The 26,680-nt window shown below is 50.5% G+C and overlaps 2 protein-coding genes across 2 annotated transcripts; one reads left to right on the forward strand and one right to left on the reverse strand.

Annotated features, from left to right (window-relative positions):
* The first annotated feature begins 255 nt into the window (after positions 1-255).
* AHSA1 (activator of HSP90 ATPase activity 1) lies at positions 256-5,658 on the forward strand. Its single transcript, XM_042813735.1, has 9 exons — positions 256-363; positions 459-649; positions 801-883; positions 1,235-1,352; positions 2,911-2,999; positions 3,310-3,444; positions 4,191-4,292; positions 4,811-4,862; positions 5,266-5,658. Exons 1-9 carry the CDS (start codon positions 284-286, stop codon positions 5,436-5,438), a joined length of 1,023 nt encoding a protein of 340 aa, XP_042669669.1. The 5' UTR covers positions 256-283; the 3' UTR covers positions 5,439-5,658.
* A 4,803-nt stretch (positions 5,659-10,461) lies between these two features.
* On the reverse strand, positions 10,462-26,260 carry ISM2 (isthmin 2). Its single transcript, XM_042813734.1, has 6 exons — positions 25,777-26,260; positions 16,729-16,989; positions 16,019-16,379; positions 15,486-15,626; positions 14,586-14,663; positions 10,462-14,149 (listed from the first exon to the last, which is right to left on the reverse strand). Exons 1-6 carry the CDS (start codon positions 25,909-25,911, stop codon positions 13,632-13,634), a joined length of 1,494 nt encoding a protein of 497 aa, XP_042669668.1. The 5' UTR covers positions 25,912-26,260; the 3' UTR covers positions 10,462-13,631.
* Positions 26,261-26,680: the final 420 nt, after the last annotated feature.

Consider the following 26,680-nt stretch of genomic DNA (forward strand, 5'->3'; position numbering starts at 1 on the left):
TCGGGCGCCGGGCTGCGACTCCCGGCTCTCAACGCGTGGCGGCGCGGGGTAGGGGCCTTTGCTGGCGGCCGCCCCGTGACGGCTGGGCTCGGTGCGACCGCGGGGGCGGCTTCGGGAGCCGCGGGTCCGGGCCGGAGCGCCCGGCGGAACGGAGAAACTTGGGCGGGGGGACGGGGGAAGCGCCGGAAGGGACCGTGCCGGTGCCGGAAGCCGGGAGGTGGCGCGGGGCCGGCGGTTCTAGCAGTTTCCACGGGCGGTCGGAGCGGCGGCGGCGGTGGTCCCGATGGCCAAGTGGGGGGAGGGCGACCCGCGCTGGATCGTGGAGCAGCGGGCGGACGCCACCAACGTCAACAACTGGCACTGGTGAGCGGCCGCGCCGGGACGGCCGAGGGGCTGGGAGGGCCGGGGGGGCGGTCGGGGCCCGGCACAGGGCGTCACGGCGGCCGCTGTTCTCTTAGGACGGAGCGGGACGCGTCCAACTGGTCCACGGAGCGGCTGAAGGCCCTCCTCCTGCCCGTCAGGGTGGAGGGCGAGGAGGGGGCTTGCGAGGTAACCGAAGTGAGCAAGCTGGACGGGGAGGCCTCCATCAACAACCGCAAGGGAAAGCTCATCTTCTTCTACGAGTGGGCCATCAAGCTGGCCTGGACGGGTGAGTGGCGGCAGCTGCTGTTATTTCGAGGCCGGTTCGAGTGTGAGATGACGGATGCTTCCAAAGTGCTGCGCTGTGATGCCGTACTTGGCTGTGTGTAGAACGGGTGGAGTAGGAAGTGTTAATCTGAAGAAAACCATTATCGTTGCAGGCACCTCGACCACAGGAGTGAAATACAAAGGTTACGTGGAGATTCCTAATCTCTCAGATGAGAATGACGTTGATGAAGTGGAGGTAAGCCCAGCAGCGGGCCGGTACTACTGGGTGTCCCTCTGGTTTAGGGGGAATCCAGAGAACACGAGTATCTCTTTTCCATAGAAACTCTGAACATCAAAGATACAACATAACTTCAGCAGCCTCTGTCTGATGAATTTCAGTCTTCTAGTTGTACGGGATCCTTAGGATATGAAAGTTCTTAGGTAGATGTGCATGTGAACGTAGGCTGACGTAGGTGAAGTGAAAGACTTCAAAGCTGTGCTGCTGCATGTGAAGGCATGGCTAAAGTCCCTCTGTGATGTTGTATCAAGCACTAAAAGAATTGTGTGGGCATCAGTTTGTTAACTAGCACTTACCCTTCCTGTTTAGATCCTTGTCAGCCTTGCTAAAGATGAGCCTGACACTAACTTGAAGACCCTGATGAAGCAAGAAGGTGCAAAAAAAATCAGAGATGCAATAAAAACTTACATTAGCACTCTCAAAACAGGTATGTCAGAAGAAGAGGTGTTATAAGACCTGTGCGGGTTAGTGTTGAATGTGAAGAGAGGAGGGAGTACGGGTTCCTCACCCTGTCTACTCAGGAAGTTGTCTGTGCAACAACAGTTATCTTTCTGTCTCTTGGAAGTAGTTAGCAGTTGCCAAGTACTGCTGCTATCTCTGGGCACTGTAGCACAATCCAGAAATGCTGTCTTCAGTGGTAATCCAACAACAGTGTGTCATGGCTTTCCTTTGTGTACTGAAGCTCAGTGATAGAGGAAAACAAAGTCAGGAAGATGTGTTTGTTACCCCACTAGTGTAGAATATCACCTACTACATGTGGTAGAATCTGGCCTTCATCTTGCTCTCTCCCTTCAAGATGGCCTTTTCTCTTTTGTTACACTGCTAAAGACAGCTAATGCTATTTGGGTGCGAGAGCAACTGACAACCTGAAAATGCTCTGTAGATTTTGCTGTTGTCAGTGAGCGAGCTGTCTCAGCATCTGGAACAAAACCTTTTTTTAGAATATAAGCTGATTCCAGAAGTGTGCTTTGGTTGAGTTCAGCTGTGCACTCTAGTATGGGGTGGAAATGTTAAGAGTTCCTGTGATATCTGTTTTACTGTATTATGCCACAGGCATTTGTCATTCAAGGTCTGTTCAAACCACTGCTGGTTGCTGTTCTTGGCTCACGTTTCAGTATCCTTGGGTATTAAGTTCGTGTGCACGTTGGAAGGTGGGGTCACATAGAAGAAGATGAGAATGCAATTCAAAAAGATTCATATGATCTTGTGGGCTGGAATAAAGAATAGTTGGTGGGAAATAAAACTGCAGCGTGCAAGATTATACAATTTCTAATAACGTTCTGATATATGATGGAATTTTGCCAATGTGAACAGATGAACAGGAAGGAGTGAGCCAACTGTTCTATAATTGGTAAAGGCAGAAGTGATAGAGCTACATAAAAAGCAAATATGATGACAAAAGAGGCTTGCAACTTCTAGTGGAGCTGCGCAAGTACTGCTGGGCAGGGCACTGGTAGGACCTACCCTGGATCCAAGGGCATGTTACCTTGTTGCATAAGACAATAAATTGAAGATGGAGTTGGAAGTAACTTGATTCTGTACTACAGTGATCTGAGAAAGGGACAGACAGTCTGGTCTGTAAAGGAATGGAAAAGTATGATTGATTTAGATCAAGATAGAAGTATTTGAAATCTGGTTGCTATTTGTATTGAAGACAGAGAGAAAAAAATGTGAGTGCATGGCAAACCATGATGTGAAAGTAACAAGTGTAAGATGGTGTATGTTTGGGCTAGATATAGGAAGGAAGCTCCTAACTGTTACTGTGGACAGGTTTTGTTATACCCTTTGGTAAGGAGTAGTGGGTGCGACGTGAGACCTGTTTCCTTCTTATTTATTTTTACTTCTTTTATCTGGTTTCAAGATGTGGGTGCTAGCAAAAGCAGGGCAGAAACCAGGAAGGCCTTTTCAGCTGTGTGTTTCAGAGAACAGATAAAAGGCTTGCTTGATCTTTTATTAGTTTCATGAGCACATTTCTGTCTTTCCAGAATTCACCCAGGGCATGATATTGCCTACAGTGAATGGTGAACATATGGAAGCAGCACCTCAAGTGGCACCTAAAGCAAAAGACAGCAAGGTAAATAAAACTGCAAGTGTGCATTTGGAACTCTGACAGCATGGATGGTGTATTGGATACCGGGGCTTACAAGAGCAGCTTCTGCTCATGGGATGTGTACTTACTGACTAGCAGTCTCTAGTGCAGGCCTTTTGCTATTTGTGGCACATGATATTTCTTATTCAAGCAGATTAATGAATCTGCCTTTTGTACTCAAAGTATTGCATCTTTTCCCAAGGCCTTTGTTTTTTCCTTGGATACATGACTGCTTGTTGAGGTTTTGGAGAAAAAAAATGCGGGTGTGTTCCAGTTTTGTTTGTTGTTTTGCTAGACGACTGCTAGCACCAGTACTGCCACAGCACAGTCCAAGTCCATAGGAGTCAAGATCCCTACGTGTAAGATCAGCTTGAAGGACACATTCTTAACATCTCCTGAGGAGCTCTACCGAGTGTTCGTTACTCAAGAGGTAACTCCAGGCTTGTTCTGAGAACTGCTCTTTGCTGCACATAGGAGGTTGTTCCTAAGAAGCTTTTTAAGGCGTTCTGTTGGACACTCATAAACCATGAGAATGGAATAAGAAAGCTGGTCTGCAGGACAGTTGCTTGAAGCTCGTGTGTGCATTTCTTCACACAGTTGACAAGAGTGGATTAATGCCATCCAGAAGCCAGTTCCAGACAGCTGTCAGCACCTGTCTGTAGGTGTATCCCTTACTGCATGTGACCAGATCTCTTGGGATTTACATTTGCGTGCTTTTGGATTATTTTTTTTTTTGTTTGCTTTTTACTTTCAAGTTTAGGTATTATCAAACCCTAATTATGGAACAGATTCCTCTCCTTTACATACTGTTATGTAAAATACATAGTAGCTTTGTATCGTTATTCAGAATCTTAGTTTTCAGTTCCCCTGCTTTTAAGAATAAAGTAAAGGTTTGTCTAAGGAACTCAACAAAGTTAATCAAATTGTAGTTTAGAGAACAAGTGCATAGAACTCTCAGTGAAAGCTAGGGGTTCTTTTCCCTTGGTAAGTAAAATGCTGCTTTATCAGCTGTAGCCTTGCTTTTCTGGCCAGGGCAATGTTTTTGTCTTTCCTTGGTGAAGAACTTATTCTTGCCTCCTCTTCCAGAAGTTTTGTAGCTAGATGGGAGGTATTAGGCAATAATTTTGCAAGCAGATAATGTCAAGTAACCCACGTCTCTTCCTGAATTCTTTTCAGATGGTCCAAGCTTTCACCCACGCACACGCAGCCCTGGAGGCTGATAAAGGAGGCAAGTTTCAGTTGCTGGATGGCAGTGTCACAGGAGAGTTTGTTGACCTAGTAAGTACTCATTAATGCAGCTGCGTCTTGCTTTGGGGCAGCTTTTGTTTTTGAAAAAGCAATTTTTCAATAGTCCTTCAATCTGCTAATCACAAATCCCTACCTGTTACCCAGTAGTTAATTGCTGTGCCTACTGAAGGGCTTCTTATAGCATGGGTCTGCCTACAGGACTTGGGTCTGGGGAAAAAAGCTGTTATCTAGTCCTGCATCTGTCCTGTGTTTGTGCGATTTTAATTATTTGTTGAGGGTGGGAAAGGTGTTAATTGTAGTAAGTTTTCATCTTTACCCCTCCTATCATTTTATTCTTGTGGGGCTAAATTCCTTATCTGCTTCAGCCTGGCCTACCTTCCTGGAAGATGAGTGGAAAGAAAAGGCCACTTAAAATCAGGCTGTGGTGTTTTCATGGGACTCTTAAAGACTTCACATCAAGCACAGTTATAGTTGTTTTAAATTAGACTGCAGAATTTGGGGGGGGGAGAAAGGGGGGAAATTATTCTCAGTCTCTCTTTGTTTTTAAGGTCCCTGAGAAGCAACTTGTTATGAAATGGAGATTTAAGTCTTGGCCAGCTGGTAAGTTGTCCAAATTGGTTTATGGTATTACAGCTCTAGCTTGTGTTTGAAGAATTCCAGCCTTGCTTGCCACACTTCACTCTGGGGAATCACCAGGGTGTCTTAGCCAGGCTCATGTCCTACGCAGTCAAGTCACAGTCATGAGCTACCCCAAGGCAGCAGCTAGGGATTAGGAATGATGAAGTAGCAGTTTCAGCTTGGTTGGCTGTGGCTGCTTTGAACCCCATGAAAACAGAACTGTCTCCAACCTGTCTTTGTAAGGAGGGCCTGCAGCAATCATAAATAGATCCTTCTTGGAAGGATCCTGAGAAGTCTTTTTAAGTGGTGCTCTGTGAGAGAAGGAGCTCCTCAGGATATTCCTATTGTACTGCACTTGCTGACAGGTTTGTTTTGTTTCCTCTAGGGCACTTTGCAACAATTACCTTGAATTTCACTGACAAAGGTGGTGAGACAGAGGTGTGCTTGGAAGGCAAGGGAATTCCTGCCAGTGAGGAGGAGAGAACAAAGCAAGGCTGGCAGCGCTACTACTTTGAGGGCATTAAACAGACATTTGGCTATGGTGCCCGCTTGTTTTAATAATGGTTGTTGGAAAGACGATGCGGACTGATACATTTCTCACCTCTCCTTTTCTAATCTTGGCCCTGCTGCTGGGTAGAGTGGGATGATAGGTGATGAGGAAAGCCATTGAGCAGCACCACTTTCAGTCCCTCACTGCTTCATGCATGTCTCGTGCTGCAGGGGATTCTCTTACATGTACATACTTCTATTGCTAAATAAACCTAACTTAAAAAAAAAACACCGCGTACTTGTGTCCTCAGATGGGCTTAAGTTCAAAGGTTTAGTGGCCAGACTGAGGGAGGGATCCGTCTGGAAATACACTGATCAATGAGGATTGTTGATCCCAATGTGATTTACTTCTCATTTCTGGATGCACAGAGGGCATGAGCTTGGTGCAGTTTTTAGTTTGAGCAGCTGCTTGTTTTCTTTCTGCTTTTGATCTGCTAATAAATGTTTCAAACCCTTGCCATTTTTGAAGGGATCTAAGATCCTGTTAAAGCCATGCCTCTCCTCCCTTGCATATCCCTCTCTTTACATAATCCTTTCATGTACTTACACCAGCCTCTACTATGGGAATGCCAATCATTAGTCACCCAGTGTCCAAGAAAATCAGCAGACCACTGCTGGGGAAACTCCCACCTAAAAGATGGTTCCAGCAAGGGTCAGCTACTTCCAAGAGCTTCAGGCCAAAACAAACTTAGTGTCTCAGTGGGGGTGGATTTATTCCCCTAAAATAAACAAGGTGCAATTCTTTTGGCTGACCCCACTTCAGCTGTTGCTTCTGTGGGGGGGAAGAAGAGAAAACTTCTGGCTTGTTCTCTTCTGCTGGTAGTGTCTTCTGAAGTGCATAACCAGGTCTTGGGAAAAGGGAGATGAATTCTGCTTGGAAGTGTCAATGTAAAATCAGTAGGGTGACTTTTTCTCGCATTATCCTGAGTATCAAGAGTGTGGTAGGAATTTTATATGACTGAAAAGGAAGTTGTAGGAAGGACCAATCACTTGTACATAGGGTAAGACTTCCCTGCATCCATGTTCCCTCACTGTACCCTTCAAGGCCATCTGGCTGAGAAAGGTACTGGAAGTATTTTCCTGGGATTCATGTACATGGGTGAGCTACTGTAAGTGTCTTGCAGGATGCAGGAGGCTGACATTGTATGCATGCACTGATGTTACTGCACAGCATGTGTTTGTTTTTAGACAATCCTGGGCTGAAACATGGGAAATGTGAAACCTCTGTGAACATACTAGCCCAGATAAGATGAGAGCTTTGATAAGAGAAGAGCCAAAATTTTTGAAAATGGAAGATAAGCTCCTTCTGAGTTAACTTGAACCAACCCAACACCTGAACTGTGCTGTACTGGCAGTGCTTGGCCTGCTGACCACGCTGTGGCAGCAGTGCTGCTGTCTGTGTAGCCTCACTGGCACAGCTGAGCAAGGGCCGCAGAAGACAGGCTGAGCTAATCACCTGCTGCTGGAAAACTAGGAAGTGGAACAGGAAGGCAGCTGAACTGGAATTTTAATTGCCTTCCTTTCATCACAAACTTTGGGCATCCTGCTGCTACTCTTAATAGGACACGCTTTGGCCTCAGCCAGCAGCCTGTGAGCAAGAGGCTCTCAGGCTCTGGGTTTCGCTCAAAGGCTGCCTGAGGGCATGTCATACAGCCGTAAGTTATGCCAGTGCTGCCCCAGCTGGCTCCATGCCCCTTGTGCTGGCAACCCCCACGGGACAGGTAGCCAGGCTGGGGCTGCTCTTCACAATATAGTGCATGAAATTCATCCACTCCTGAAGGAAAGTTGGTGCTAAAATGCCAGGCTCGGAGCTAGCTCTTAGGCCAAGAGACAAAAGGTATCAGGATATACTTACTGTGATGGGGCATAGTAGTGGCAGTGTCTTACAGTACTGTTGTGGAGCCTCACTTCATGCTGGTCAAAGTCTGCCTGCTCTCAGCAAAGCATCCACCTGTCCATCTAAAGGTGACATCTGGTGCAGCCATACAGATGCTAATGAGGTGCCCCAGACCTTTGCTTTGCTTGGAAGCATTAGGAGATCTGGACACAGTTTGCAGACCCTCAGCTATTTGGGGAGGGAGAGGTATGTAAGATGAGAAAGAAAAGCAACTTCATATTCCTGTGCCAAGACGGTCTTCAAGAATCTCAAATGACACAAGCTAAGAGGGAAAGGCTTGTGAATGAAAAAAAAAATCCAACAACAAAAAACAATAGTGAAACAACCAGAAAACGTAACTAAGCAGTGAATTTTTCACAGCAATGAGACATCAGAGATAGATGTTAAAGTTTAGAGTTTAAAATATTCTTGACAAAATTGAAAAGCGATTCAGGAGAAAACACATGCGCATTTGACCTTATTGAATTGCAAAGCTTTGCACTGGGGCAGGAACAACCAGTAACACGCATACACAGGGAAATGACAGGCTTGGAACACATTTGTGAAAGACATTTAAGATAGGTGGGTTATAGTGAATTCTCAAATGAAAATAAATTTCAATAATGACAAAAGAGGAAAAAAAGCTGCCCAAGCAGGTCTGTGGGCTCTGTGAAGAAATCTTTCCATAGAGCATTAAGATAGCTCCAGCTCCACAGCTTTGTTCTGAACCTGCACATATCAAGACAGACGTAGCTTACATGGAGAAAGTCCAGCGGTGGGCAACAAGAATGAGTGCAGCTTCTGAGGAAAACCTGACAGACAGCATTTGTTTAGTCTGGAGATGAGAAGATAGAGGAGCGAGGCAGGGAAAGAGGGATTGCAGTGATAAAAGTCTGCAAATATGTGAGAAGTAGGAACAAATAAGGAAATAATATGCTCTCTGTGACCACTGCAGATAAGATGCACCAGGCTTAAAACCTAAAGGATTTAGGTTGGCTGCTAGGAAAATGTGAGAACAGTAAATCTGAGGAATACAGCGACCTCTCCATCTCTGGAGAGTTTTAAGACCAGGAGAGAGGGCCCATTGGTGAGAGATGATTTACCCACATCCCCATGGCAGAACTATGTGATTTTAGGAGGTCCCATAATAATCCTTTATCTGTGATCCACCACTCCAGGTGCAAAGGCCTTTCTCCTGCCACATCAGAGGCCCTATGGTGGTCCCACAAATGCTGCTCAGCTCCCAGAGCCAGTGCCTGCAGGACAGCCCAGCAGGGTCTGCTGGAGTAGGGTGTGCTGCTGGGGATCAGACCACCTGGGGGACCTTGTGTGGGGCCTGGCAAGGCAGGGCTGTGGTCCCTACTGCGAGGCCCCATGCTGGGTTAGGAGAATAGCTGACATACCTTCAACAAAGCAGGGGCCAGGCCCTGCCAGCTGGGCTCATCTCCGGCATTTCTGAGGGGCAGCTGGATGCTGCCTGGCAGGGGAAGAAGGGCAAGAAATTCCTTTCCCGATTGTGAACATGGGGGCCCATCCACTGTGGCATGATGTGTTGCTACACTGACGTCCCATTGCAGGCTAGAATGCTTGATTTCTGCCTGGAAGGGTGTTCTTTCCATCTCCAAAGGCTCAGGTTTAAGTCAAGGCCCAAGGATTATCATCACAACCAACTTTGCTGTGTTCCAGGCAAAGGCCAGACCTTGTGCCCCAGACTGCTCCACTCCACTGCACATAGGGTGTCAGGGAAGTGGTGTGGCTGAGCCACACACAAAGCTGCCAAACTGGGTTGGGACAACTCACCAGGCTGAGAAGCGGTATGTGTAGAGCAGCAGGCAAAAACACAACTTGAAACTGCTGCAGACTGTGGTCTCAGACAGCATCTCCAGTTCTGGTGCTCCCTTTCCTCTCCTGCAAAGCTAGGGCAGTAATTCATCCTGTTTCACCTCCTGTTCCTGTAAGATTTCTATAAGAGAGTTTTGGAGCAAGGCCCAGTAACACAGGGACCTCACCTGATGAATAAATGCATGTTGTATGAGCAGTAACTTCTGATTCCAGGAGCAGAGTGACTTTTTGCTGTTTTCCTGAGAGCCAAGTTCACCCTGCTACCCCAAGTCAGGCTGCAGGCAGTGGTGGTTTTGATGCAAAGGAGACCAATGGGAGCTTGGTGTGTTGGAGCATCCTTTGCCTGGTGGAACAGCCTGCAGCCCCCAGGCAGGGGCCAACAATGGCGCCAGGCAGCTGCAGAGCAGAGCCACCTACTGCTGTCCCAGATAGACTTTGACAGGTGCACAGCCAGCACAAGGCAAAAGTGGTAAGAGAGGGGGAGGGTAAACAGCTGGAAATAACAGGAGCTTGCTTAGAAGTGGTCACAATTTATGCAGCAAATTAACAGCCACAAAAAGCTGTGATCCTTAGAAAGCTTTGCTAATCCTTCTGCTATCATTAGCTTTTGGCTGTGGAGCTTGTTTACCAAATCAGTTTTCCAGCTGGGAAGATGCTGTGTTTTTCTCATCTGCTCTCATGCACACACCTGTGATTAGCAGGGTGCTCCTGTAAGGTCTGAGTATGTAATAAAACTTGGCATCAGGGCTGAAGCACAGGCAGTGCACCTCTAAACAGCCCCCAATGATCTTGTAGGAGATTTCCATCATTTTGTGCAGAATTTAATTCCTGTAGCCCTCCCCTGCCATCCCTTGGCTTCCCATTCCATGTTCTTGTCCTTCTTTGTTATTGCTGTTAGTTGAACCTCATCAATATCTTACAGCTCTTTTGTACTCGAGGCATGACAGAGAAAGGCCATGTCCCACCAAGCTCTGCCATTAGCCAAGCCAGGAGATGGGGAAGGAGAGGTAAACACAGATACATGCAAAAGTGACAGAAGTGGGGGACACACATGGACAATGTCTCTCTCTACAGTCAGTTTACACCCATACACATACACAGCCCCTGTCTACCAGCATCACCCACCCCTGCTTTTCAGCTACCACAACCGTCACTCACAATCCATACGAAGGAACCATGTACATGTTGGGGATGGACAAAGCTTGGAAAGAACATGAGACCTGAGCCTTCTGCACCATTACAATTGCACAGTTCAAGCTGCCAGGATTTGAATCACAATTATAAGAGAAATCCAAAGTACCCTGGTTTGCATCCTTCTGCCTTGTCACCTGATTGGAAATGGCGTCAGGAAAATCAGACTCCTTTGAGCATTTGTGATCAACTGGAAACTGCTGCTCACAACATTCAGAAGCATCTGCATGCACTTCTGCTACTGAAATGTGCTCGACATCACCACATGCATATGATAAGAAAGCAAAGCCAGGCTCCTGCAGCACGGCAGTAAAGGGACCTGAGGCACTCAGCACTCAGTGCAGCATCATCCTGCACAGACAGAACAAAAGGTTCCAACAGTGTATGCTTCAGTCCCAACTGAATGACATCAGCAACACACACATACATAAAGTGCTTTATTGCAGTGTCAGAATAAAGAATTCTCTATGAAATTTTGTAGAAATAAATCTCATATATATTATATATTAAAAAAAAAAACAACACAATAAACTTATAGAGTGGAGGGTAAGAGATTCGTCACTTAAATAGCAGTGGGATGGACAGAATCTTTGATGGCACGTAAAAATAAATGCTTGCTCAATGTCTACTTTTCTTATGGTGCACTGCAAAGCCTCCTGGTGTGCAAGGTGCGAGGGACGAACATCACTGTTGCATTTTTCCTGCTCCAGTTCATGCCTGTAACCTTCCAATCCACAGGGGCAGCCAGGCAGAACAGCCACTTGGCTTTCAATCAGATTTTTGTAGGGGCCTAATGCAATAAGTGTTTCTACTTGCCCTTGGATGGTAACTGCATTTACTGCAGAAATTACAGTTTCTTTTTGGGGGGGTTAGACTGGTTGATATCCCCAGTATAACCATGGGAGTGGGCAATACCTGGGTAACAGCCCTCACTAGGGCTGCTGCCTTGGAGACCAGTGAAATAAACTGGCTGAGTTACCAAAAGTCTCTTTCTAGATAACTATTTGCAGAGGTCTCCCTTCCATGCACAGGTCCAATACTGTCCGTGAGGAACATGTGGTTGTTTGTATTAGTTAAAGATGTCTTATGGGAATTAAATTGCTCTGAAACAGAAGGCACAAAGCTCATTCTTCCACAGCTCAGCACTCAATTTATTTGCTTCCAGTACTAATGCTTCCATATCTGTCAGTGCACACATCTCAGGTTCCCAGAACCAAAATGCCAGATCACTGTCATCCCCTCTGGACCATCTCCTTATGAATTACCTCTTCATAGAAAGCTAGGGAGCAAACAACCACTTCAGCTAGGGAGCATGCAGTAGTGATTTACCATGGTCTGTATTTCCATCCATGCTTGTTGGTTGCATTTTTCTCCTTACTCTTTATGTAATGCCTGACATCTTAATGTCTATGGATGCAATATTCCACTAGTAACTGAAGCAAGAGGATCAACAGATACTCAGCTTATAATCCTAGATAGTCCTAGAAAGACTGTCCAAAGAGCTATCTGACTATGGATGTTCACTCATCCTGGAGAAGGCTCTTGGGATTAGGACAGAACTAGCACAGGATGGCCAATTCAAGGCCAGCAGAACCTAGACAGACATCTTTTGGTCTGACAGTGTTCTGCAAAAGAACAAGGAGTAACCAACTACCCTAGTTGAAATCTCTAGTTCAGAAATTACTCCAGTCTTCTTCCTGTTTGCTTGAATTGCTCTTTTATTTCCTCTGATGCAAAAGATTTGCTAAATGAAAGTTGAGAACAGTTTCAGCCAGTTTCAACTACTGAATGCAAAGAAATCAAGGTGCTCAGCCTAACTTTCCTGTGTGAAGTTCAGGAGCTCTGGAATTCCCAAAAACAGGATGGGAGACACTGACAAGAATCTGTGTAAGACTATAAAAAAAAACAACAAAACAACAGGCAAGATCAAAGTGGCCATGGGGAGTGTCATGATTTGCAGACACCATGTATTGACACTACTAGCATGTTTCTTCCTCAACTGGAACAATGTCTGCTTGTTCAGCAAAGCAGCAAGCCCCAAAAGTAGCAGGGTGCAACCAGGACATGCTTCTCTTGGTTGCCTCTTGGTGAGGGTCTACGCAAACACCACACAGAGAATGCATTCAGAAGGACAAGAGATGAGCAGCAAACTCAAGAAAGGGCAAAGTCACATGCTCCCAGTGGTGATTTGTCCTCATCACCACAGGGAACTCGGCTCAGAACTTTTTGCTCCTCTTCCAGTAACAGCACCAAGTGGTGGCTTGGCTGCTGTGAGTAGGAAATGTAGGACTTTCTATGCCAGGCCATATTGAACTGGCTTCCAAGCACTGAAGCCTGCTGGGGAGCCACCAGGAATCTGACAGAGCAGGGCTGGTGATAGAACTTGCACAGGGGCAGACAGCTTACTCTCCTAAGCACTGAGGTAGAGAGGCTGCAACGCAGACCTGTATGGTTCTCCTGTGAAGAACTATTTCAAAGGTCCACCTCTCTTACACTTTGGCACTGAGTGCTCCCTTTAGCAGCTAAAACCAGATAAGATGATCTTGCTTCAGAAGCCTATGTGGCCATTCATTGCCCTGCCCCACATACGCTCACTAATCCACAAAACCTTGTTAAGCCTCCATATTTTCCTTCCCAATTGTGAATGCAAATAGCCAAGAAGACAGGAGGCTCCATTCCACATACAGTGCTGGGACAGCCCTGTCCCTTTACGAAGCACGATCCCCTCTTGTAGAAGAGGCCAGCACATGCCAGGGCAGGCACACCAACAGAACCAGGCAGCCCTGCCTGCATCCAGCCAGCTCTTCAGATGCAGCATGACACCAATGGGAACTGAGGCCACTCCACACTGCAGATGCTCACTCATAGCTTGCATTGCAAGACCATGGAGGAGACCCTAGAAAAAGTACAAGGGAGCAGACCCTTTTCCCCTGACACTAGCCCCTGCCTCTCATCCCCTGCACCCCAGCTCTGCAGTGCCCAAAAATGAGCAGGGCTGGGGGCCTGCCCCAAGTGGCACAGCTGGGGTGACACAGTGACAAACTCCTGCACCCTCACAAACCTGCTGGGAGCTGAGATGCCCCACTGAGGTGCATCCACTTGGCTGCTTGGATGCTCCACCCTCCTGCTCCACTTGGCCCCACGAGAAGCCCATCAAGAGGGCTGGAGCTCAGCTGCGCCTTAAGGGAGGGTAACATGAGGGATGGCTCCAGCCCTTGCAGCATGGGTCAGGGCAGGATCTGTCAGCGGCCAGATGCGTGGTGGCCCCATGTCTCCTCTCAGCATGGCTGTGGCTAGTATTCCTTGGCCTCCTGCAGCTGGGAGAGGTACTCCTCCTCAGCTGGGTTGTCTGCACACTGCTGCCCATTGTTGGGTGGTCGCACAGCATGGTAACGGCTCCAGTCGCCCTTGCAGAGGATCCAGGGCAACATGTCCACCTTGTAGTGCAGCTCTGGGGAGAACTCAGTGCTGATGAGGTTGGGGACGCCAGCACCCTTCCCCCGGGTGATGAGGCGAGTGTGCTCATCGTAGCAGCAGTGCTGGGCCGCCAGCGTCGTGCTGTCAAGGGAGAGCATGGAGCGCAGGCAGAAGCGTGCTGTAGGCTTGTAGATGTCCAGGCGCTCTTTGGGGCCACTGGCATCCCGCCAGCGGAAGCTCTTGCCCTGTCGCTCATCCCGCAGGTTGACAGCACTGTAAACAGCCTCCAGGGGATAGGAGCAGGGACAGCTGGGCAGGTCCGTCAGCACCTTGCTGAGGTACTTGGTGAGGAAGTCACTCTTGCAGTTCAGCCACTTCTCACAGCTGTCCACATCTAGGAGAGAGGCAGAAAAAGGGTGAGGGCACAAGCACCCCTCCTTGCCCTGCCACTGCTCATCCGCAGCCTTGCCAGCTCCACCAGGAGACTCCACAAAACTTGGCAGAAGCCACCAGGCTTCTTGGAGGGGAAGGACAGCAGCATCCCACCATGGCGGAGCTGCAGGAGGGTAGGCTGCAGGCTGGCTTCAACCACTGCAAGCCATGGAGTAGGACCGCTTTCATCGTATCCTTTGTGGCTGTGGGAGTCACTGGATGTCCCAGCACTGCTGGCAATAAAACATAGCTAAGCCTGCACATGGCAATGAAAGGAGCAAGGTTTGGATACAGACCAGGGAGCCTCTAGGACAGCCCTCCCCGCCAGCTGCATCTTCCCACAGGGTTTTGTATGAAAGCACCTAGGCCCCCAGCACAAGGACGAGGCAGAAGCTGACCTGAGTTGAACAGCTCTGTGGTGTTGTCACTTCTGAAAGGAGTCTCCTCTGTAGGGAAGACTATTTCTCCCTCTGCTCCTTGAGAAGGGAAAAAAAAAACAACCAACAAAGAATCACAGAATGGCTTAGACTGGTAGGGACGTTAAAGATCATCTAGTTCTAACTCCCTGCTGTGGGCAAGGTTGCCATCCACTAGATCAGGCTGCCCTCGATCCCATCCAACCTTGCCTTGAACACTTCCAGAGATGAAGCATCCAGAAAAGGAAGGCAGGCTTTTTTTCCTCCCTAAGGGCACCTCTCCCTCCACTGCTTTGGTGACAGGGCCCTGTGCCTGTAGGAGGCAGACATGCAAGACTAACTGGCCATAAGGGCATAGACACAGGGATTATGCAAATCTCAGTGCATGGAGATGGCTCTCTGTAAACCCTGGGACTGGATTTCAGGCTCCCTGAGAGACAGGTGTGAGGCATTACACAAGGAGCTGGGGTTTCAATCCACCATCCCTGCACTTTACACAACTGCCTGTGGCACCATGAAGCCGCACCAGAGCTTCTTCATGGAAATAAGCACCCACATTCATTAATCCAGATCATATCCAACTTAGCTAGCTCTTGAACCACGAGCAGTCCTTTGGATAAGAGGGATTTGGCATTTCAAACTCAAGAGGGCAGCCAAAACTGGGGCCTGCACATGGATTTGAGGAACAAGGGTCCCCTTGCTGACCTGCTAGCTAGGAGTGTCCCTGCCTTGAGAGCAGACTGCTCCCTGTGCCCTTTTCCCTCCCTCCCCATGTTGGCAGCAGGTCCAGCCTGCTGAGCAATAGCAGTGGGGGGATCAGCCTCTGCTGGGGCGGAACAGTGTCCCAGCAGTGCTTGAACACCAGGATGGCCAAAAACTCACCAGGGCAGCGTGGCAGGTCACAGGTTCTTGACTCTGTTGCTGTGCAGGCATAGCCACAGGACCGCGTCCTCTTCTGGCTGCCACTGCCACAAGTGATGCTGCAAGGAGACCAAGGGCTCCATTCCTCCTCATCTTCATAGTCTGCATGTGGCACAGGATAGGCAGAGAGGGATGAATCTTGCAGAAAGCCTCAGCAGGAAGGAACCAGCAGCCACCCCAGATATTTCTTAGCTCTGCCCTGTTCCTCAGACGCCATTTACAGGACACAGGGCCACCTGCGGTGCCTAGACACATGATGCTCAGAGCCAACCCCGCCCTCACTGGCAGCCCTCAAGCAAAGACTCTCATTCTCACAGTGCTCATGGTCTCTGAGACCCAGCCGTCACTGCCCATTCCCAACCTCCCTGGTGCTCAAAGTCCCCTGGGCATGGGTGCTCACACTACAGTGAGACAGGGCTGTGGGTGGGTTGAGCAGGGGAGGACAGTTCTGGTTTGCAGGACAGCTGCTGTTGACCATGCTCAAGAGGACTCACCATAATTATATTTTTCTTTAAAGATCCAGTTCTTCTGATTGGGCCACCGCTGCTCCCAGTCATCACCTACTCCACTGAGCATGGACTCCTCCTCCTCATACTCCGCAGTGTAATCTTCTTCCTCTTCTTCATCCTCATCCTCCTCATCTTCCTCCTCATCCCTGTCCCCTACACCCATATTGTCATCCTCATCCTCCTCCTCTTCCTCCTCACTGGGGTCAGTATATTCCCAAAAAAGAGGCCAGAAGAGGTCCTTGTGGGACAACCACTCAGAGGACGTCAAGGACCAGTCATTGCTTGTTTCCTTCAACAGGTCCATCTCCATCTCAGCCTGAGGATCATCCACCACTTCAATGGTTACCTGGAAGCCAGATACAAGGCAGAGTGGAGAGTCAAGGCACGGCTGATGGCATGGCTGTGGCGTGTCCTCAGGCATAAGGACTGCTCCATAGCTGCTTTGGTATACAGGACTATGAGCACAAGAGATCTCATCATTCGGAGGGACTAAGCAGGGTCAGAATGAAAGGCACTGTTTGTGGCAACGCTGCAGGTTGGCCAGTGGAGCCCCTCAGAAGCTGAGCTGCTATTTGCACCTGCGACAGTTGCCAAGATACCAAGACACAACCACATAAAGCCATAGAAAGCTGCTCTTGAAAATTTTTCTGTTAGGGAATCACTCAACCTGTACCCCACCCAGCCCCGCTTCTCACCTGAATGTTGGGGTTCTGGGCGCTCAGGTCAACGTTGGCCAGCCCTGGCAAGCTCTGCAAGTCCAGCATGAAGGGCAGGCTTTCCTCCTGGCCAGCACCACTGGGCTGGGGCTGCACCAGGCTCCTCACCGTTTGCTGAGCGGCTCCACGGCGCCGATGCCGCCGTGGGCCTGCCTGCCCGCTGCGCCGCAGGCCTCGTGCCCTGCCCGACGGTGGCAGCTCCTCGTCCCCGGCTGCACGGGGGTCTGATGAGGCAGAGACCTGAAGGGGGAAGAGGCAGTGAGGATGGCCCCTCGCTCACCCAGCCATTTCCTGAGGGTGGCTGCTGCCCAGCAAAGCAGGATCTGCTCTTTTCTGCTGAACAGTTCTCCTGCCTCATCTCACTGCAGCATGGAGCAGAACAATGATTAACAATTAATTAACACCAAGAGGCCTGCATTGTGCTGGGACCTCAATGCACTCAGGCAGCCTACAGGTCTGCTCAGGCTGCGCTTCCATCCCATCAATCACCCTCTTTTGCATCTCTTTGCAGTCCCACTCCTGGTGCCACCTGGCATTCCACTTTGTTCTCCCTTTTTGGCTGTTTCATGGTTCCTGGCAATGGGTAACATCAACGGCTGCTCATGAGCACAGAGCTGCCAGAGCTCACGTGTCGGGATTTACAACAAGATTTCTCACCTAGAGAAATCACTCTGTGTATCAGTACTAGTGCAGATGACTTAAAACTAAACCTATGTTGCTTTAAGTAAGTGAGACTTAAGATGCTGCCCAAAAACTATTGCAAGGAGGAAACAGAACTGTTGATATAATCAAACTGCCTTTATTTCCTTGGGAAGAATGCCCAGCCAAATACAACAAAGCAAACTACTTGTATGTACTACCAGTGACTGTCTGCCACTGCCACCTCAGTGACACACACAGAGCCCTGCTGCCCAGCACTGAGTGGCCTGGCAGGAGCGGGCAGGGACCCTCAGCTGCCGCACAGCCAGGTTGGCTCTGCGTCCCCACAGCCCTCACCTCCACACTGGCATGGAAGGGTGTGAATCAGAAGGATGAAATCAGAGACAGAACAAATAGCAAAGCCCTATCACGGCATGGGTTTCCCTGGGAATTTCCCCAGGGCCCTGCGGCTCCATACTGGGTGCAGAGGTGTCCAAAGCCCCAGCAGCTCTACCAAGCGTCTATTTCTGGCTGCCTGGCTGAAACCCCCTTTTGTTCCCAAACTCTTGCCCTCCACCCCAGCCCAGACGAGTGGCGGGATTAACCAAGAGCGGCATGCCCCTCCCCACGGGGGATGCGGAGAGGCATTTCTACCTGCAATTAGAGCCAGATGGTTTGGAGAAGGACTCCCCTCCCTTTCATCCTGATCACTGGAGCACTTCAAAGGCAGCTGGAGCCCGGCCAGGCTCTCATGAGCACACACAGCCTGTCCCCAGTCCTGTGCCCGCACATCAAAGCCCGCATCCCCCTCCCCATTCCCGGGGGAGGGAAAAGAGCAGCAGGGACACTGCTGGTCCCTTGGCTGCTGACCAGAGCGGGCTGGGCGCAGGGAAGAGCCTGTGACAGACTTCACCAGATGGGTCCAGAAGAGCAACCCCGTTGTCCCTCCTCGAGGCCTCAAGCCCCTGCCAGGGAGACAGGGAAGGCTGGCCATGGCCTCACGTGCTGGGCAAGCGCTGGCCACACAGCACTGCCCGCAGCACTGGGCCTGATGCAGCCCTTGGGCACAGCACAGCCAGCAGACGCTGGCGCTCGAACATAACAAGCTTAATGGGCCTTAATGGGTAAGCTCCTTTCACAGAGGACCCAAATGTAATACACGTGGAAATGAAGGTCTCCAGCAGTGAGATACGAGCTCACTCAAGGACATCACAGCGACTGAGCCAGGAGCAGACTCTAAGTCTCCAAACTTACACCCACTGCCTAATTCAGATTTTACGCCCAAACAAGCTGAAGAAATTCAGAGTACTGTTCCCACAGGGAAAATGTAAAAGTGTCACAGAAGAGCGAGCTGGGGAAGCATTACTGGGCAGACAGAGCTCCCTCTGCTCCCAGATCCCTGGGGGCACAAAGACCCCTGCGGGTGTCTGCCTGGGTGGCCCCCACAGGTGACTCACAAAAAAGACCTTGCCTGTTTGCAGCTAAAACAATCCTGTCTACAGAGCCTTTGCATGGGATTTATGCATGAGGTCGTATTCAGCTTGTCCTCTCTAGCCCAAACCTGGCCATCAGTAAAATGCAGCAAACCATGCTGTTGGCAATTCCCATCTTCTACCATCAAGAGAGTAAGTTTGCCACCATGCATCAGAAATGCACAGCATGGTGCCTGGAAGCCGTCAGCGTCTCGTGGCCATTGCCCAGTTCTAGCCTTCCTCAGTGACCAGCTTGTACTAGCAAAGGAAAAACCAAACTAGGAACTGCCACAGCCCAGCTCCAGTTCCTCCCTTGTCCACATGATGCCCACTGATGTCTTATCTGGCTGGGAAAGAAACAGCGTTTTGTTCGATTTATGAACACTGTGCTTAGGCTGAAGGCTATAAAATCAAAGTGGCAGGATCACATTTGCCTTCCTACAGCCCAGGAACTCTTCCCAAGCAATCCCAGCTCTCCCACGTTTAGAGTCACCTAAACACCTCAGGGCACAAACTGAGCATAGGCATTAGGAAGTGGAAGGAACTTGTCAGCAATTCACCCCAGTGCCACACACATTTTGTACCTAACAGGGCTGACAGGGTATACGGAAAAAGTGTGGGGAAAGGCCACACATTTTGAAGAGAGATTAAAAGCTGATATTTTCTCATTTCTAGTCCAAACAGTTCTATTGAAGTTGCTTGGAAATCTGAAAATGTTGAAGAGAACAGCTGCAAAACCGTTCCAGGGCACCAAAGATTTCTCCAGTTAAAGACTCATACAATTCATTTGTCAGGTTAAAAAGATAAAACAATCAACTTGATTTCCCACTTCTTTAAGGAAACAACCCATCAGGCCCCAGGGACTCTAATCCAGAACAGAAACACATAATAGGAACCAATGTTAGAAACACATAATAGGAACCAATGTTTGCGAGTCAAAGCCATACAAATTTATCTGAAAAATAAGAATCATGCTTTGATGCTGTAGGTGACTAACCACAAGAAGAAGCTAACACAGAAAGAAGCTTTATCTCTTGTGGAGGCAGCCCTGCACAAGGTACTGGCCCAAACACATATAAAGCATCTGCGGTGGGAAGAAATTCAGCAGAAGAAACCTGACTGTTTCTTCTGGTCTTAAAAACTGCAACTTGGCTGTAAACCCTATGAGACTCTGAATTAACCCTGTGTTAAAAAAGCAGTTTAAAACCTGCAAGCATCATCAAATCAGTCCCTGTGCTAGATTGTCCTATGACAAAACCTTGCTGCTACCCACATCACCAATATGCGTCCCCCCAACAGCATCTCATAGCCGCTGAAAGCTGCCAGATCTCTACATACGAACCCAGTGGCAGCACTCAATGCACCTCCATGTGCTGCTGAGCAGAGTTGGTCTTTGTTAGCAGGATAAACCCAAGCCAAGCACACTCCAGTCAACTCACAGGGGGCGAAACATCGATGGAACCTGTGCACTGGCACTTGGAGGATGTTATTTCTGCCTGCTCCTACCCCAAGCTGGTCAGTGGGAACATAAACTCACTTAGTTGGAAATCTGTGCACGTGTAAGTCAGTGAGAGGCAACGTTCAAGTTATGCTTGGGGGTCGTTAACAATGCAGTGAAGAAAATGACACATTTGCTGAAAGCTGTGTGGCACTGTGGGCTATAAGGAATGGAGGTTTTTTTTGTTGCTTAATCATTATTGATTGTGTTGTTGTGTTGTGTTTCCTTTATACAGTTTTACCACATTATACTGAAATAAGAATGCAACCAGAAGTATTAATCTTTTCCTGAACAGAGCTGAGTCTACACAAGCATCTTTCTACTCTTTTCTCCAAGCTCCCTCTGACTTTTCAGCATTCATCTTGTGCTTTATCGCAAACCTGACTGCTCATGAACCGGCAATGTACCAAACAGAGAGCAGAATTTTCTTTTTTGACAGAAGAGCTCCTGAAGATCACACACCTTCAGCTTCCACTCTTCTTCCATTCTGTCTACGTTCTTACCTGCATGGGGGCTGTAATGCAAGCAAAGGATGGGACCAAGACCTCCCAGCTGCTCTGCTTGCCTTTTCACCTAAGGATCAACTCATGTGAGTTCTTTTTTTGGTTTTCTTTTATTAAATAATGACACAAGCAGCTCCCTTTATGTTCTGAGAGAGCTCTGTAAGTGCTCATGGAACAGATGAGGCACTTGGTTATCACTCTGGTGTGGGAAGATCTTGTTTTTAATGGACCAGTAGGAGCTGGCACCAAACAGAGCCAAGCAGATATTGCACCCCCATGTCTATAACTTTCACAGTTATCAAAATACTTCAGATCATAAGGAAACACTCTAATTCTAAATGGCCATAGCCCAGTTGTCCCTAGGAGCGAGCTACAGGAGGCAGCATCAAAGGCTGCCTCACGTCCCCCATTTATTGCCATAACTGTGGAAATTGCAATCTCAGAACTCTTCCAAGGTCTGGGACTACACTGTCTCTAATTCAGAGCCAGACCCAGCAGGGCAGACACTCCAGCATGGAGAAACATGGCCGTGGGGAGCCAGGACACCGTGTGGCTGTGTGCAGGACCAAATGGGGCCAGCAGGATGTCCAGCTGGCACAGCCAAGATGTCCCTGCAGCATCTGAGGCCCCAAGCCTTCCTCGTGCTGAGGGACTGCGCTCACAGGCCAGCCCCAGCAGGCCACGCTGCAGGCGGAGGCATCTCGCCTAGAAGGGCCCTCCAGACCCTGCAGCTGCCCAGCTGGCTGGATGCCGGACTGAGCACAGCAGTGGGAGTGGGACCAGGGCCCCTCAGGGACCATGTAGAGAGGGGGACAGGCAGAGCCATACCCTCTGGTTCTCTCAGGTAAACCCCTTGCTTGGGCACATGTTTTCTGTTAACATAGCTGAGCCCTAATTCACATAAGCTCTTAATGTGCCTGACTGAGTTGCTGTTAACTTGTTGCAGCTCTAAAACCCATGTGCTCCAGTAACCATTAACTTGTTCCAGCTAATGACATACATTTGTCAGCATGGGTACCGCAGCGCTCTGACTGCTCCAGCTGCTGCCTCTTCTACCACTGCAGCTCAGGCAGAACCTTGAGACCAAAACCCCCAAACAGAGCAGAGCAAGTGTCCCCGTCCCTCCTCCCCACAGCCGATGCAGCGCGACGCAGTTCCTGCCAAGCAGCCTGGAGTTCTTTCTCCCAAGGAGAGAACAGCCCTGCACAATGATCGCTGCCACAGCTCAGGACATGTTCCTGGCCCAGCTGGGAGCACCAGGGTGCAGCAAAGGCAGCAATAACTGGGAGGAATTTACAGTGTTCTTTTCCCTTTGAAGCTATGTCCTTCCCTGGGAGATAAATGCAACCCACAGTCAAAAGCTACTTGGGGCTGCTGGGCAGGTGGGTCACCATTCTCTCGGTGTCTTCATCTCTAAGGCACCTAAGCTCCTCAGGCCAACCTGAGTCCTGCCACACAGGAGAGGTACAGAAGCTGAGCAGCCCTAAGACACAGCGTGCTAGCCAACTTTTACAGCTGGCCATGTAAAAGCATCTGACAGCCTAATGAATGTTCCCCTCAAAAACGTTCTATTAGTAAAGAAGTCCTCACACTTTTACAAACTTCTGTCTGTAACGGGAGCTTTTTTACACAGAAGAGCTGCTGCCTGCCCTGCCCTGCCTCTTGACTGTGGTGTTTTCATTGAGCACCAACAGACCACAGTTGCCACATGGTTGGGAACACCAAGCGGCCCGGCCTGCCTCACCCTACCCACGGGGAAGCGCCAGGTGGATGGTTTGGGAATTATTACGAGTGGAAAAACGTTTACTGATTCCATGGAAAGCAAAAGGCTCCTTTCTCCACTCCCAACCCTAAGACACCACCTAGAAATCCCAGATGCATGCCCTACACCAGCTTGCTCATGTGTCACAGCTGCGCTTGAGGGGACTGTGGCTGGAAGCACAACTGCCATCATCAGTCCTTAAGGTATGCAGGAGCCCGATTCCGTCAGCAGCGCTCGGCTCCAGCTCCAGCTCCTGTGGGACCGTGGGGGCTTTTGGTCCAGGCCAGCAGGAGCAGGGGAGATGGGAGTGCTTTCCAGGAACAGTCGCTGTGCCAGGGAGAGCCGGGCGATGCCTAGAGGTTGTGCCTAATCCCTTCCCTTCCGTGTGCCTTTTGCAGGAACCCCTTTGATTCTGGCTGTGGGGCCGCACAGCCGCGTCTGCACAGTGAGAAGGAAGGAGCCCCCGGTGGCTCAGCTCCCCTGCACCCAGCTCCCATTGTTTGCGCCTGACTCGGCCCCAGGGCGGGAGGGTTTTCAACTGTGTTGACTAAGATAATTTGGCACTCCTCAAAAGGAAATTTGCTACAAAGGGTAAAGTACCTCCCCGCGCACAAAGAGTCCCTTTCAGGGCGGAAGGATGCTTCAGTGCACGTTTTGTGCCCGCAAATCCGACCTCTGCCAAGGACAAAGCCAGGGACAAGAACGCTTAATTGCTGAAGAAATGAAAAGGTAAAAAGCACATCCGCAGGCAGTGACTGCCGCTGACGCAGCAGGGCTGCCCGCGCAGTGACAGCAGTGAGGCTTTGGGGCCGGGGTGCCACCTAGACCCCTCCTGTCCCTGCAGTGTCCCCACGCAGCGTGCCTGCACTGCCAGGTGCCGAGAGAACTGGCCGTGGCCCGGCAGCTCCAGTCCAGCCACTTCCTTCCAGCACAGCTGACCCAACCTGGCTTGGGATCCCTTCCCTCTGCTTGCAGTGCCAGGCACGCACCACCTGATGCCACACTTAATTCCATGTGCTCCTCCAGCCTCGGCCCCCAGCTGCTTGTGATTTTGATCAGAACTGCCACAACTACTTTATTCAGCAAACAGAACATCTCAGTGCAGAACTTTCATTCCAAACTCTGTTTCCCTCGCTTCTCTCACTGCCGAATGCGGTCGGTCAATACCGAGCACTGTTCTTGTTTCCTTACTTCCCATGGGCCCAGTTACACCAGAAGCTTCACAAGCCTATGATCTACAGTCAGTACAGCCCTTGCACTGTTTGGCATTTCTTTTGTTACCATCGTTTATCTCTCATCACAACAGCTTTGCCTGCAGCCTCAGACAGGGGAACTCCAACAGCACACTCCTGGATCTCACAGCATGGCCTCACTGCAGGAGACTCACTGCCAGCACAGTGCTGGTACTGCTGCTGTTAAAGGTACCTCTATGCACAACTATACACAGTAGCTGTATTGGTGAACACAAGTTTGGTCACTTCTAGAGCTTGCTTTGCTGTTGTAGTGGAGCATCACTCATTTCATGCTTCCTAGAAGAGCACTGGAACTGATTTGTATCAGTCGGAAAGAATCCAAACATCTACCAACAATGCTCAAAGCCAAGATTTTGGAATCCAGGGAGTTTATCAAAACATATTTTGCATTGAAACCCCCTGACTTCAGAAACAAACAAGGCATTAAGCAAAGTGACAAGCTGTCCCCACAGGGACACGAGCACTCTGAGCACTCTGTTACCCAAACCTGGAGCGTTACGTGTGAGCCGGGGATACTGCAGTGAGCTGCTGCAGAGCCGCCCATGTCTGGCTGCAAGGCAGCCAGCCTGCAGGAGAAATCCCTGCTGTTCAATTCATGCTGCTTTGGAGCCCCTGCACCTCCTGAAACATAGCCAAAGAGCTAGACAATTTGTAGATGGCTTCTCTTGTTAGATTTTCAGGCACGGTTTGGAAGAAAGAGAATGAATAAAAAAGATTCAAGAGTAATTAGGGCAAGGCTTTTCTGCACAGTATCTCAGTGGAGAGAAAGCAAATGTGAGCGCTCGATTCACTTGCAAGGGCTGAAGTGAAGCACCCTTGCAGGTGTGCAGCATCTAGGACACACCAAGGCTGCACCCATAAAGCATGCTTTGCCTGTCCTTCCTGCAACTAAAAGACTTTCTAACTCAAAAGTGCTACAATGGCCTTTTAATTTTTCTACGTTGCTTTAGCACAGAAAGGCAACTTAGGTTCAGTAGAGATTACAAAAAATCCCATTCAAATTTAAATGGAGAAAAAAATGTTAGTTTTATTTAAAGACGTTTAATTAGAATAAGTCATCACTCTGTAATTGTTTAATAGCTGTGGCTGTCCATCTGCCCCGCTCCATCACTTCTGTTTTTCTCCTGCGGGCCCCTTCGTCCTGCCCACATCTGCAGGGCATTACCCACAGTGTAACCAATACTCCAGATGTGGCGGCCCTGCTGCCATAGAGACCGGACCTATCGGCTCTGCAACACGAACCATCTGTGCCTATGACCCAAAATCACTCCCGCTTTCCTTAACCACCGCACTGCTGCGCTCGTGCTGTCTGCTGCAGCTCATGCTAGGCACGACTGCTCTCAATTCATCATGGAATCATCACAGAATCGTTTGAGTTGGAAGGGACCCTGAAAGGTCACCCAGTCCAGCTCCCTAGCACTGAACTTTCTTGCCTACGTGCGCCAGAAATTGAGGACTCCCTCTCAAAACGCAGCTCCCACGTGTTAGTAGATACGGGACAACACCGACCACCTTCTCCCCGCCGTGCTGCGGCGTGTGGGAGCGCAAGGCTCCGCTCTCCGTCTCACCCGGACCTCCGCCCTCAGAAGTCCGCGCGTTGGATGCCTGCGCTTCTGCAGGAAGCGGGACACGCTGTGCGTGCTGCTGCGGTCCTCGGAACAACGCTCCCCATTCACAACCAACCACCCCGCGCCGTACCTGAGAGCCGCGCTCCTCGCCTCACGCCGCTGCGACACGAGATACCCGCGAGCGGCCGCCGGCAGCAGCGGCTCTCCCCGCTGCCGCCCGTACTCACTGCAGGGACGGACCGGCAGAGCCGCACCACCGCGGGCCGGGCCGGGCTCCTCCGCTTCTCACCTGGGCCCCCGCGCCCCGCCCGTCAGCCGCACTCCCCACTCACCTCGGCCAGCTTGGAGCTCCTCTCCCTGGGCCCGCCGCGCTGTCTGCTGACGGGCAGCCCCCGCACGGCGGCCACGAGCGCTGTCAGCAGGACGAAGCCGAGGACGAGCACCACCCTCCCGCCCGGCAGCGGCATCGCTCCGTGACTGTCCAGCGCCGGGCACGGCGACCCTCGGTAGGAGCGGGGAAACCGACCAGAAGGAAAAAAATATATATAAAAAGTAAAAACAATAACAACAACAACAGCTACAAAAAAAACACGGGAAAAAAAAAAAAAAAAAAGGAAAAAGCAGAAGCGCAGCCGGGGCACGACGGGCTCGTCTCCCGGTGCCGCCGATGCTGAAGGGCAACTTTGAGCGCTCCGCAAGTGCGTGCGGGAGGGGGGAGGAGAGGGCTTCGCCTCCCCACCCCCTCCGGGCCCGCGGCACTCTGATTTCTTCCTCTTCTCCTCCCCCACCGGAGTCACTCCCCGGGGCCGCCGCTCCTCTGGCGACGCCGCGCACCGCAGCACCGCCGCCCGTCGCGGGACGGCTCCGGGCCGGACCCCGCCGCGCCTCCGCCCCTGCCCCGCTCGGGGGTTCCGGGCGTCCCCGGGCCGCCCCCTCGCTCCCTCCGAGCGCGGCCCCTCCGGGGCTCCGCCGGCCGCTCCTCCCCTCCCGGCGGCGGCATGGCCGCGGGGCCGCCGACAGGCTCTCCCCGGCGCTGCCCCACCGCCGGGCACGGCCCGGGGCTCTTTGTTCCGCGGCGCTCCCTGCCTCCGGCTCGCCTCCTCGGCGCCGGCCCCGCGGCACCGAGCGCTGCCCCGCGGGGGACCCCCGCACGGCGCTAGGGCGGCTGCGGGTCGGCGGGGCCCGGCCCGGCCGCGTGACGCGAGGAGGGCGCGGCGCGGCCGCAGTGAGCGCGGG

The sequence above is a fragment of the Centrocercus urophasianus genome, unplaced genomic scaffold (assembly GCF_019232065.1).
Source record: "Centrocercus urophasianus isolate 14NV4802_14NV808 unplaced genomic scaffold, USGS_Curo_1.0 seq_14, whole genome shotgun sequence".
In the NCBI taxonomy this organism is placed as follows: Eukaryota; Metazoa; Chordata; class Aves; order Galliformes; family Phasianidae; genus Centrocercus; species Centrocercus urophasianus.